Raw genomic sequence first — 13868 nt, forward strand, 5'->3', positions numbered from 1 at the left:
ATATAATAAAAAGTAATTTTTACTATCAATCTCCACTTTAACATTTTTCTTCTTTTGTTTTTGGCAGTTCACATTATTCATGCATATTGACACACCATATGCATCATACACACACCAACACACACCCACACACACACACACACACACACACACACCCACACACACACTTTATTATGCTATTATACTCCATATAACTCCATGTAAAAGCCAGAAACTAAGCTTTTTTTTGCACAGGCCTATCTAAAGGGTTAATGGTGCCACGTGGTTATCAACAGTAAAAATTACAAATTTTACCTCTTCCCAACAGGGAAAACCACAAACAATCAAAAATGCATGACTATATGGTGTCATGGCTTTGCAGTCAAAAAATGTGGTTATAATGGAAGTCAATGGGGCAAAAACAGCCACGAACAGTAAATAAGGGAGAAAAAGTTAAAATCTGATGCTGCACAAAAACTAACAATGTATCGAAACCAATGTTGTTTCTAATCTTTGCCATGTCCAAGACTGTGATAAAAGGTAAAAAAAAAATCCAGTCCACAATCACATTTTATATTGAAAATACGTCATTTTGTGTCCCCCCAAATCAGTGACATCATTTATGAATTTGGCAATTAAAGAGTTAAAATCCAGATTTTTTTTTTTTTTTTTTTTAAACATTTAGTAGTTTTGAACAGGACTGTGGTTGATTAATAGATTTATGCAAAACAAATTGGGAAAAAATATTTATCTGATAAATTTTTATAGCAGTTTAAAGTAGTGGCTGTTTTCAGCCACGAACATAACGAAAGGGTAGTGAATTTGAACAATGCACAAGGGTTAAAAAAAAATATTATTTTATTTTACATACAGATTTGCAGACAGCTTCAGGGATACAGTGTAGGGATGAAGTAGTCTAACAGACGTATACAATATTCTAATGCTAAATTGTATTTACAAAGCGTCCCCAAAAATGTTATCAAACAGACAAATTCAAAGCCAGTAGCAATACTCCCCAAATTTTTTATTTTTTTTTTAATACAAAATCAAAAGTCTTGCAGTTCTGAAAATCATGACGTCCTGCAGCGCAGAAAATAAAGTGCATCTGCGACTCCGGGAAGCTGTTTCTAGAAGACCTTCAAAAAAAAAAAAAAAAAAAAGTAAATAGTCCTAGGTAATCAGAAGTTATTTTAAGGAATAATATCCGAATTTATTCAAACATTTAAAACGCTTCCCCATATATCGCAGTAGGCTAGGCCTACTATTGTAAAAAAAAAAAAAAAAAAAACGGATTAAAACTAACGAATATATTCGGTAGATTTAATCAGAAAGTCTATTTGGGTTGCTTTGCCTTCGTCGCTTTCTTCGCCACGACTTTTGGCTTTTTTGCAGCTGCTTTGTTCGGTTTAGTTGTCGTCTTCATGCTCGGTTTCTTCGTGGTTGTGGAAGTCTTCTTTTTAACCGAGCTCCTTTTGGCGCTCTTCTTTGCACTCACTTTCTTTGGCACAGCTTTTTTGGACGCCGGTTTTGCAGACTTCTCTGTTTTGGTTGCCTTGGCTGCACGTTTCTTTGCCTTTTTCTCAAATTTACTTTTATTAAGCTTGAATGAGCCATTGGCTCCCAGTCCCTTCACCTGCACGAGCGTGTCGTTCAGCAGGAGCGCGCGGATAGAATAGCGCAGATACATGCGACCATTCTGCTTATCAAACCAGCTCACTTTCTTCGCTTCATTGAATATCTTGAAAAGGGACGAGCCTCTTTTCTCACTCAAGGTTCGGATCGCATCAATGACGAGCTGGCTGTACTTGCCGGGTCCCTTGCTCTTCTTTTTCTTCTTTTTAGCTGGAGAGGTATTTACGGCTGGTTTTGCCTTATTCGCCGGTGCATTCTTGGTTTTGGTTCTATTTGGAGCAGGAGCTTTGTCAGGCGCTGACTCTTCGATTTGTTCAGACATGATCAAAGTTGATTCGTATATGTGTGTTTTTACTGAGAATGTGAGCAGCGGCTCAGTGATGCACGTATTATCCCCGAGTTTCATGTTTCGCAGTTAAAGGAGATACGCGGACGTGATTGAGAACAACAACAATACCGTCGACAGAGGCGCTTGTGGAGTTGTGTTTTCTAACACGAATTTGGGAGCTTATATCTTGTTGTTTCAACGCATATTACTCATTCGGATTATTTATTTGGAAAGAACAGACGAGGCTCTTTCTAGCAGTGTGCGAGAGACGTTACATAAACGCGACACTATATCAAGAGCAAGCAAAGCAAAGATCTCACCCACAGAATATTTTACGATTGCGGATAGGGGCACCAACTTTGCGAGCAAAAAACTTTTTATGTCTATACTGACAGTGCGTGTATTAGGCGTAAGACAATAATTAAGAAACTCAAGAAGCAACAATTATATTACTTGTATCGAGTTTACCAAATGTAATCGAGATAGGAGAAGTTTAATTTCACTCAACTAACACATTAAACGCCCTCGCGTGGCTGTATTGCAAACTTTTATCTTTGTATTTCATTTAGTCTTCCTGGAACGGTAGTCTCTGCCATTTATGAAAGACTTAAGTCTAACTTCTTATAAGATAAAGTCCTATTTATGTTACGACTTTAAATAAATACTTGAAAATGTTGGGGTGTTTTTGTTTTATGCTAGGCCTACTGTGAAGTCGACACATATTTAGAGTTTTAAAATGCCCAAAGTGGTGCATTCCTGGCAAGAGAATCCTTCTGTGCATCCTCCTTTTACTTCTCTAAAACTATTATGGTGTCGAGAGTACTAATTTGAAGTACTTACTAATATGATCATATTTTACATATGTGTTTGGTTTAAAAATGAATCTCAGGCTGTGTATAGTTCAGGGGCATTTTCAAATTTGTTGGGATAAGCCCCTAAATCCGCCCCTAAAGTGCCATGAGCAGTTTCATTACTTCAGGGGTCGCCAAAGAGTAGGCCTATTTAAAACCTGTCATACCAGATCCAGGTTTGGTTAATATAAAAGGAAATCCCTGGGGATTTTAAAACATTAAGGCACGGGCTATTTGCACTAAGTATAAATAGCAATCAAAAGCATGTATACGCTAAGTGCAATAGTGTTAGATACTATCTGCCCCCCTTTGCAAATTCTGGTTCTATTTGTACCCATAATTAAGTACTAACATACAGTATAGGTGTATCACTACAGCGTGTTTATTTATTTAGAGTACCACAGACACCATACAGTGCCTACACCCACCCCTACCCCTAAATCTAACCCTAACCTTCCCATACAAAAATGAACCATGATTTTTCTACAGTATAGTTTAACCATGGTACTTTGGAGTAAAATCAAAGTAACCAAAAAATTAATGTATGGATACTATATTAATACCATATTATTGTAGTAGGTTAATTTGACCCGAATCAAACCTCTCTCAACTACTCAACCTTCACTGTGACCAAATCACTGCGAGGAAATCAACCTTTCTATAAATTTTTATTTATTATTATAAGTAGTATTAAAGGAAATATTCAGAGTGGTGACAGAAAACAGGAAAAACTGGGGATCGAACCTGGTTCGAAAAGCACGCTCTCAAATTTTGTGTCTTTGCAAATTATGCCATTGAAGCGACACTTGGGGATGCATTTTGCCTTTATTTTCACTGTTTCTACAAGACTATTTGTATGCAAACACGTGCTGTGTGGCAGGTGCTATTTTACAGGTGCAAATAGTCACTCAGAAAAAGATAAATATACACCTTTTTTTTTTTTTTTTTAACAATGTACACTGTGTAAGTTATTCAGTTATTATGAGAGATCACTGTTCTCTAATTTCAGATCCACCTGCAGGGCTCAACAAAAAAGATGGCCCACTGGACCAGTGTGAGAGATTTTAAGGCCAGTTGATGAAACTCAATTACCCTTGGCCAGTGCTGCATTTTCACTAAAAGTTACATTCATTTATTTTTTTATGGGTTTTTATGACTTGCAACTTAAACATATGGATTTCTTAGCAATTTCTGCTCATTTTGTAACATTATCTAACTGACTTGTTATTAAAATGGTTATAATAGTTTGTTAGTCTTAGATCACAGACTAAAAACAATTCAAGGATTTTTTTTTTTTTTTAGCAGAATGTGACAGAAACCCAGAACAAAGTGATTTTCAATGGCTCTGGAGTGAAAAAAAAATATTTTTAAATGCTGGTAACCGGTTATTAATTTGTTTCCAATAATTTTTTCATAAAACCAAAGGCCAAAGGGTTTTATACCACTTCATGTTGCCTGATATATGAAACATGTGCTTTGATCCTGAAGGAAACTGCTGCATCACACATTTCTTTGCCTAATTGCCAGTTGTGGATGAAGCATTCTGTGATTGAAGACCTTTTGAACAACTAATAACTACATGTACATGCACGGCTAATCCAAATACAAAGAAAAGATTATTAGAGGTAAAAAGTACTTTTCTCAGTTGTGTTCAAGTCTTCAGTGAATTATTGTTAGATATGATGCATTAATACAGATTTGATGCTGCCGGGTTTTGACTCAGTAGCAGATCTGTAAATACAATTATACTTAACTGGTAATTAAGGTAATTAAATGCTTGTTAATATTTTTATGGCAATAAATTCACCATATATATATATATATATATATATATATATATATATATATATATATATATATATATATATATATATATCAGACCATGTTGCTTGTTTCTCTTGCGAGATCTGGTAACACTGCAATTGGTGTTTCACCCACACCTTAGCTGAGTACTGTCATTTTTGTATATTTTTTTAAAGAACATTATTAACATTTCTTTTATATTTTTCTAACCAGTAACGTTTCGAAAAGAAGGCTGCAAAACTTCTGAACCGGAACGAGAAAAAAAAATGGTTTTGCTCAGAACAACCGAAATGAAAAACATTTCTTTTTTAGTCCCTGTCTTGGATTCATCAATAAGAATGAAAATTTTAAAATGAATCACTGATTCATTGTTAAGAAAACTTTACATTTAATAAAAAATATAAATCATTCTATTTTATTCATTTATAATAAAAAAAAATATATATATATTATCTTTATTCACGGTACATGAATGTAAAGGAAACATTGCTTAAAATACTATTTAGAATTATTAGTATTATTTTTGCTTTTTGTTGTGGGGCCAGAGACATGGCAGGGCTAGAAAGACAAAATCCTTAACACAGCCCTGCTGTGTTGCTTGACTGCACAATAAATATCGAAGACTTTGTAAGTTCACAGAGGTAAACAGCAGAACAGGTTCTTTAGAGAAATTGAGAAATGTAAATGGAGTACCTCCAGAAATGCTTTAGAGGCTGCTTTAAAATCTGAATCAACATGTGTAATTTCTGCCCAGCCTATTGGCTTCTGGAAGTTTATTATACAAATCCACCTCTGTGTCTTGAAGAAACATTCACTTGATTCAACAAGAAAAGCGTTCACTTGATTCTCTAAATGTGTTTAATTGAAACTCAAAGTAGCAGTAATAGACTGCGCTATCAAAAAGGCAGAATAAAACAAAGTGAAGTTCAAGATCTGTGTATATATGTTTTCATTCATATTTATGTTTCCCCTCACATATGATTTCATCCAAAACAACTGACTGTTGGTGTCATTGCACAAATGTAGCACTAGATGGCAACTCAAGCCTATCTTCTTGTAATGACTTGTGTATGTTTGAGAACACGCAGTGTGTTTAGCTTGTCAGAAACGTACACAGCCCGTACTCATCTAATCATTGTTGCAAAAAGGGTTTTATCTTGCTGCAACCCAGTGAATTACCTCCTGGTGAGAAATACTGTTTAGTGGTTTGTGGACATCTGTTCATTTCGACACAAATCGATCTCGAATCACACCTCGACTGTAACATGCATGTAGCTCCTTAACTTACCAGTTCACTTGTATTTATAGCATACCACTTCCTATTACATGCACACGTGCATACAAAGAGCAAACATCCTTCAATAAAACAGGTCTAGCACTTTCCTCCTGGAGACTAAAGTTTAAAGGTCAAAATGTAGCAGAGGTCAACCTATTTAAAAGATTTTTTATCCTTCACTGCCTGTGTGCATATTAATTAGTGTGTGTGTGTGTGTGTGTGTGTGTGTGTGTAGTATGTGGGCAGGTTTAAGTGGTTTACAAGGACTTTTTTTTTAGGTTACAAACTGGTAATTACAAGGGTATTATGCTATATACGTGGTTTATGAGGACATTTGTAGTGTCCCCATAATTTAAATTGCTTAAAAAACATACAGAGTGATGTTTAATTGAAAATGTAAAAATGCAGAAAGTCTTTTTTCAGGTTTAGGTTTAGGGGTAGAGTTAGAGTAAGGGGATAGAATCTATAGTTCGTACAGAATAAAAATCATTATGTCTATGGAGAGTCCTCATAAGGATAGCCGCACCAACATGTGTAAGTTCTAAAATGTGGTAAAAAATTGTTTTTATCAGTTAAGGACTATTGCTAAAATGAAATCTTTTTTGTCTGTTCCTGATTTGGAGACAGTGATTCACGCATTTATCTCCACACGTTTGGACTACTGCAATGCTTTATATGTAGGAATTAGTCAATCTCTTATCTCAAGATTGCAGTTGGTTCAAAACGCTGCAGCGAGGCTGATTGCTGGTATTAAGAAGAGGGAGCATATTACTCCTGTTTTGAAAAGGCTTCATTGGCTCCCTGTGAAATATCAGATACAGTATAAGATTTTGTTATATGTTTATAAAGCTGTTCACGAATTGGCCCCGGAATATATCAAGGATTTGGTGCTAATGAACTCTAGTAGATCTCAAAGGTCTTTTAATTGTCTACTGCTTTTTGTTCTAAGAACTCGACTTAAAACTAAAGGAGATCGAGCTTTTTCAGTCGCTGGCCCTAGACTGTGGAATGCTCTTCCCCCTGATATTAGAACTGCACCGTCAGTTGATGTTTTTAAAATTCGTGTGAAAACGTATTTGTATTCTGTTTGTTTTAATTCTTGACTTTGTCATTGCATATTGTATGTATGTTTTTTCTTGTTTTTGGATGTACAGCCCTTTGGTCTATGTTGTAGTTGAAGGGGCTATATAAATAAATGAGACTTGAGACTTCTAGAAAGTATAACCCCAGAAAGGATTCCAGGCGGTGATTGCTTGCTTGTATGTGTACGTACATACTGTAGGTATGAGTATGTGTGTGTCTGTGTGTTAGGGGGTGGGTGTACCAGTGCATGTCAAAGAGCTGCAGTTATCTAGGAATCTGAGCCAAAAGAGCCTCACAAACAGAAAGAAAGTGCTCAGGAGAGCAAGAGGGAGGGATAGAGGAGAGAAGATCAAATAAAAGAGAAAAACAGGAGAGGAGCACCAAGTGAGACAGAAATACAATGTGAAGGACTGAGAACTTGATAGAGTGATATACTGCAGAAGATACAGCACAACTGTCTTAAAGATAGAGAAAACATCATTAAAGATAAGTTGCTGACACCAGTGGACTAGAGAGAAAAACTGAGGGAGCAGGTGCATATACTATCTCTTTGGACTCCTCTCTGATTTCCCACTAGCAGTGTGAGCAGCATGCATGTGAGTGAGCGTGTTATGCCCTTGCTTTATTTGGGTGTGTACATGATGAGCATCTGTGTGCTGTGTCAGAAGGACATCTTGGTGGCCGGTCCTCCAAACAGAAAATGTGAGGGTGGTTGCACTGCAATAGCATTGCCCCCCAAAATACACCACCCACACGCTCAGGACTCACGACACAGAAAGACTCCAGAGAACCACAGAAATGCACAGGTAAGCTTATGTGAGTATCTGAACGTGTGCAAAACAATAATGTTGGTAATGTGGTGCCCAATATGAGATATGAGTTCTGTGTGGGCGTGTATGTTGTGGGGTAATGCATTAGGATGTGTATCCATTCCGATATTAAGGAATTTACCAAATAAAAATTAAATAACAATACAGCTATTTCCTGATAAATTCAACTGCACACATGCCTAGATAATTTGTATTTATAAGACAATTATATGTATATGTGTAGATATAGGCCAGGTGTAATATGTAATTTCAGGAGTATGTTCGATTTAGCAAACACGAGACATTAGAATTCTTAAAACTTAATATAAAGTAATTTTGAATGTGATAACACCTTATCTCAAAGTGCCAGGCTATCTAATGGTTAAATGTTTATGGTCATCTTATTAATTTTACAGAGTGAAAGTAATAGTATATGCAATAGTGTATTTTCCAACAATTTGTTTATTGGTGTCAGGAAATTCTGTATGAAGAAAGCATGAAAGATACAGTAGTAAATACTCCTGACTATGTGGCAAAAAGTGAAAGTGTTAACAAATGGGCAATTGGCTTACAATATATTGTATTGAATAAAGTTTTCCATTACATCTTAATGTGCCTCCAATTAGAGATTAATTGTAAAAGTTTGAAGTGTACTCTAAGATGACTGAGATTTAAGATATAATTACTTTGTGTGTGTCTGTGCATTTTTATGTATGTGTCCTATACTTTAGGTGTCTGACACGTCTGAACGTCTCATCCAGCTGCAGCGCTGTATGTTGCAGCATGAATCAGTGGTCGTGAGTCAAGCCGATGGGTCTAACACACTGGTAGCCTTTTTGGCTCTCATGGCAGCAGTGCTGACAGAATGTGACCTCCACTGTCATAGTCAGAGACTCAGAGAAATGTCAAACAGGCTAGGTTGTTACATTATACAACATATCTGATTTACAACTTTAAATCTGATTCACCTTAAAGGAATAGTTACCTTAATTATTTTTAAGAATATCCTACCTAGACTAGTCTTTTCCCTCAAATTAGAATGAACGAGGACAGTGGCTGTCAAGTACAAAAAATGGATCATAAAAAATAAAATGAAAATGTTTTACTTCTGCACCATGCCTAGATTTCTAAAGCCATATGATAGGATGTGTGAGGAACAGGTTAGTTTTGTGAACTGTATTAACCGATTAATTGATCTAGCTCTAAGGAGCTAATTGTTCAGGAACTGATATCATAATCAATATTGTATGGCTTTAGAATGAGTCATATTGACCACTTTAATGATGCTTTGTTTCACATTTTTTTGATAAAGTTTGATAGCCCCAATCCTCATTCACTTGAGGGTATTCTTTCAACTCGCCTTTTGTGTTCCAAGGAAGATTGCAAATCATTCATATTTGGGTGAGTATTTCAAAATGTAGGTAAGTGATGACAGGATTTTCAGTTTTGGGTCAACTGTTCCTTTAAACATTTACAGTTGCATCATATTAGGTCAATATTTAAACTCACTAACTTCTTTTCATTTTCTTTTGTTAGTATTCTCTCATTCCTGTTCTTCCCTTAATGAAGTCAACTCCTAATTTACACTCAGCAGATAGAAGTGTTCTTTAGAATGCAGGACTTGTAGACCCTTGAAAGCCTTCTCATTTGACCCACTCATTACCTTTCTCTAACCTTTGTATTACCTCACACTAAACCCTAACTATTCTGAAATAACTAACTAGCAAACATACCAATTTAAAGATAATTTAATGACATCCTTCTAACATTTAACAACCTTTTTCGCATTAGATTCATGCATTTTTTTTTGTTTTAACTAATTTTCATGGTCTGTTTCACCTTCTCTGTCTTAGAAAGTGCGGTAGGCAGAAATGGCGAGAAAGACTTGCTGCTGTTGCTGAAGAGCATCACACATGCTACACCAAATGGCTCAAAACCAAGGACTCCTACAGGTGAGACACAAACAGATAGATACACATAGAACAAACAGTCCCATGCAGCCCAGGAGAGTACTAGTTTGTTTAATGCACAAATGTTCACAGATGTTTTGATTCTGTGTATATGGCAGTGCCTCCTACCACAGGGCTTTACCCTCAAGACTGTCATGAGATCTACCAATTAGGAATCAAAGAGAACGGAATCTACACCATTCAGCCAGATCCAATGCGGCCAGCACTAGAGGTACAAACATAAAAGAAGGCACAGACACACCTGTTTATAATTGGTCCTTTCAAATTCCCATATAAATTCCCCCTTCCTCTTGCAAAATAAAGAAATAGAAGAGAAGAGACAACTTTTGGAAAATTTTGTGAGATCCAATCTCCAGAATGTCTCTTAAGCCAAGTTAGTGGAGTTTTCTTGGCAAACATCACTATTGCTCATACTCAGGGTTAGACTATATATATATATATTCAAATTTGTGGTAAAAGGGTTTTTGCCTGGTGGTCAATAAAACATGTAAAAAATCTTGCAAAGAATTGAACTGAAGGATGGGACAAGAATATTTCAAACCACCCACCCAGAACACCCTAGCAACCACCTAACAATGCCCTCACAACCGCCAAGAACACCATAGCAGCCTGCTAGAAACCACTCAGAACACCACAGCAACCATATAGAAACCACCCTGGCAACCACCCATACCATCTTAACATCATGGCAGTGAGTTGAGCATGGGGAAGAACCAGAACCTATTTTATTTAGAAAATGTAAAAATGCTGTTAGGTTTGCAATTTTTTATGAATATGTGTGATTTCTTTGCGATTTTATATAGAGTCTGTGTTTAACTAATGCTCCTTTCTCACTATAGGCTGTGTGTGACATGGTTTCAGCTGGTGGGGGATGGACGGTGTTTCAGCGCAGGTTTGATGGACAGATTGATTTTAACAGAACCTGGCAAGCATACCGTGATGGATTTGGATCCCCACAGACAGAGCACTGGTTAGGGAATGCAGTTCTATATGCCCTGACTGCAAACGGGCATTACACACTCCTCATTACTCTCCAAGACTGGCACGAACAGACACGTCATGCTAACTATAACACCTTTAAAGTGGCCGGAGAAAACCAGAGGTAAAGTATATGCACACACAGACATAAACAATGGCCTAATGCTAAAGTGGTCAATTTTGATATAAGAATCTTTCAGCATCCGTTTCTTTTTAAAATCCAGTGCCAAGGCAAAATTTCAACCTATAGCTGTAGGAAATGGATCCAACTATGAACCAAATATTGTTTCCAGTAATTACCTGTAAATTATACAGAGACCATAACCTTCTCAAAACAAATATGAACATTTACACAAGCTCTAATTGGAACCTTAAAATTAGTTTAGACCAGTATACAGTATCAGCCAGGCTGAAAATAATAGACTTTACTCACAGTAGCGCCATCTTTGATTTTTAATGGGAATCAAAACGAGGCTGAGGAATGGAATTACCATCTTGACAATGGCATGGATGTTATAAAGCAGTATGCTCCTATATCCCATCTGATTTTGCACAACTCATGTTGTCTGGAGTTTTTTCATCTACTGAATATTCTTGGAATGGTATTTTTTTATATATGTTTCTAATGCTTTAAACTGAGTACAGTCTTTAAAAGAGTACAGCCCATTGAAGAGATTGTATGTAAATCCTGCACAGCCTCGTTGTGAATAATGTCTATTGGCTAATATTCTGCCATTTTGAGATAAACCAATATCCATTCCCACTTGGGCGATAAACAAAAGTATTAGTTTCCAACATTCCTGTCAATGGATTTTAAACTATTTCTGTTTTTTTGTTTTGTTTTCCCTTTAAGTGAATTTTGAGTAAACGTTGAATAAAATTAGGGTTGTTTACATCTCATTTGATGTCATTAAATTATAATATGTATACTGTATATTGACATTATATCGGCAACCTTGCTCTTAAAATATTTGTATTGACATCGGCCAATGAAAAATCGATATTGGTCGACCACCACTTAAATCGTTGCATTTAAAGTAGCTAAATCAGAAAGATGCAAACATGGACGAGTTGAATGACATGACATAACAATCCTTAAAAGTTTGCATGGGATAAAGAGAAAAATCATTTGGACAGAGCACATACAGTCTGGTGGCCACAATTAAGGTCCTCATTATATAAGAACACCTTTTTACAAACACACACGGTAACAGTTTCTTATGATGTGTGTTTTCTCTCTGTAAGGTTTCGCCTCACTGCTCGAGATTACCATGGTGATGCTGGCAATGCACTCAGCTATAGTAAACAGTATAATCATGATGGCAGAGCTTTCAGTACATACGACCGGGATCATGATCGCTATGCTGCTGGTAACTGTGCCCGTTATTATGGTGCAGGCTGGTGGTTTGACTCCTGTTTGGCTGCTAACCTCAATGGCCGCTTCTACGATGGGCGTTACAGTGGCATCACAGATGGCATCTACTGGGGCACCTGGTATATCCTGACTGACTATCGCACAGGAGAAAGATACTCATTCAAAAGTGTTGAAATGAAAACAAGACCAAGTAGGAGCTAGGACAGACAGGGTGACAAATAATGGAGATAATAATATTTGAGATTTTGTCATGTAATCCATTCACTGTATGTTTCATTTGCAATATTTTAGTAAATTATAATATTATATGGAACTTTCATTGTATTGAACGTGAGATGAACAATTCTTTGAAAATACATTTCAAACTGTCCAAGTTTAAGAAGTGTAAAGTCTTTGCCTCTGTCACTGTGCAAATTCTCATTTAATTCAGTTATATTTGTTTTATGAAATGCAAACAAACTATCACATGCTATTCATTCTGCAAAAGCATGAATTTATTTTAATTCCAAATAAAACATGGTATTTAAGTTTATTTCACAGCTGTCTGGGGTCCTTGATTGTGACTGTTCAATCACAGCATTCTTCTGTCAAATATATATATATATATATATCTCGTTTCTTGTCTAAGCTTCACAATTGATCAGCATCAAAGGCAAACAATTTCCTGCATAGCTGTAGATTCATACTTGCGCTGCTAACTCCAGATTTATTTAGCAATAATGACTGTAAGTGTATTCCCTGAGAATCAAACCCATGACCTCACCGTTGATTGCACTATGCTCTACCAGTTGAGCTACAGAAACACCTTTCTGAATGGTGTTAATGCAAGCTGAACCAACATAACAGGAAATCAAATGGCTGATAAAAGCTTTGTTTTACTATGTGTGTATGCTCGTGTAATTTCTACCAATACACTTTCTCTGTTCATTCTCCAGAAGAATGGCTGCCAAACCAAAGCTAGCCTGCTAGACAGTCAATTGCGTTGATATATCTTTCCCACCATCACATTCTAAACCATAAATCCTTTTTACATCTTTGATTAAAAGGATAACAGTAAACTGTGGATGCATTGGGGTTGGGTGTAAAAAAAAAAAAAAAAGAAACTTTTTTGTAAGATACTGTGGTCAGAGTATTGGGATTTCAGTGTGATGGCATCATAGATAAAATTTTAAATGCACACAAACAAACTCACATGCACATGGCATAATAAGACGGACCTCTGATCTTGATGCTTAAAAGACAGAAAGTGTGTGTGTGATGGAGGGAAAACAGGGTAAGTGTGTACACAGTTGAATCTGCCCCATTTAGCTGCCCTCACAAAGAGATGTCAGTCTGTTCAACACACTCTCAGTATCTATTAATAACATTTGACTACCAACCAGATATGATATTTCACAGACACTCACTAGCATACACATGCACACACATTTAAACGCACTCATGCACAAAAAGGAATGCTGTAGTACATTCTCGTTGAAGGACTATTTTAATCAATTCAGTGGGGCATGTGTCTACAAAAATATATTGGTCAGGGAATATTTTTCTTTCTTAATTATCTATCTTTCTGTTTCACATAAAATACACAAACAAAAACTAAAAAACTAAACAAAAAACAAATGTATGATGCTTCGCATATTTTTATTTGGTTCAGATCTATTGAATAATTTTTTTTAAATACATTACTAATGCAATGCACAAAAAACAATTACTTGAATACACCTCCACTATAATGAACATGTTTTCAATCCTGTGTTTCAAGTCATTTTGGTATTTTTTATGGGGCT

The 13868-nt window shown here is 36.2% G+C and overlaps 2 protein-coding genes across 2 annotated transcripts; one reads left to right on the top strand and one right to left on the bottom strand.

Annotated features, from left to right (window-relative positions):
* Window positions 1-997: 997 nt before the first annotated feature.
* Window positions 998-2009, bottom strand: LOC127654183 (histone H1.10-like). Its single transcript, XM_052141243.1, has one exon. The coding sequence runs from the start codon at window positions 1931-1933 to the stop codon at window positions 1313-1315; it is 621 nt and encodes a 206-aa protein (XP_051997203.1). The 5' UTR covers window positions 1934-2009; the 3' UTR covers window positions 998-1312.
* A 6819-nt stretch (window positions 2010-8828) lies between these two features.
* Window positions 8829-12564, top strand: LOC127654391 (fibroleukin-like). The gene is made up of 4 exons (XM_052141543.1): window positions 8829-9713; window positions 9830-9942; window positions 10571-10833; window positions 11955-12564. The coding sequence occupies exons 1-4, from the start codon at window positions 9587-9589 to the stop codon at window positions 12283-12285; spliced, it is 834 nt and encodes a 277-aa protein (XP_051997503.1). The 5' UTR covers window positions 8829-9586; the 3' UTR covers window positions 12286-12564.
* Window positions 12565-13868: the final 1304 nt, after the last annotated feature.

The sequence above is a fragment of the Xyrauchen texanus genome, chromosome 13 (genome assembly GCF_025860055.1).
Source record: "Xyrauchen texanus isolate HMW12.3.18 chromosome 13, RBS_HiC_50CHRs, whole genome shotgun sequence".
Lineage (NCBI taxonomy): Eukaryota > Metazoa > Chordata > Actinopteri > Cypriniformes > Catostomidae > Xyrauchen > Xyrauchen texanus.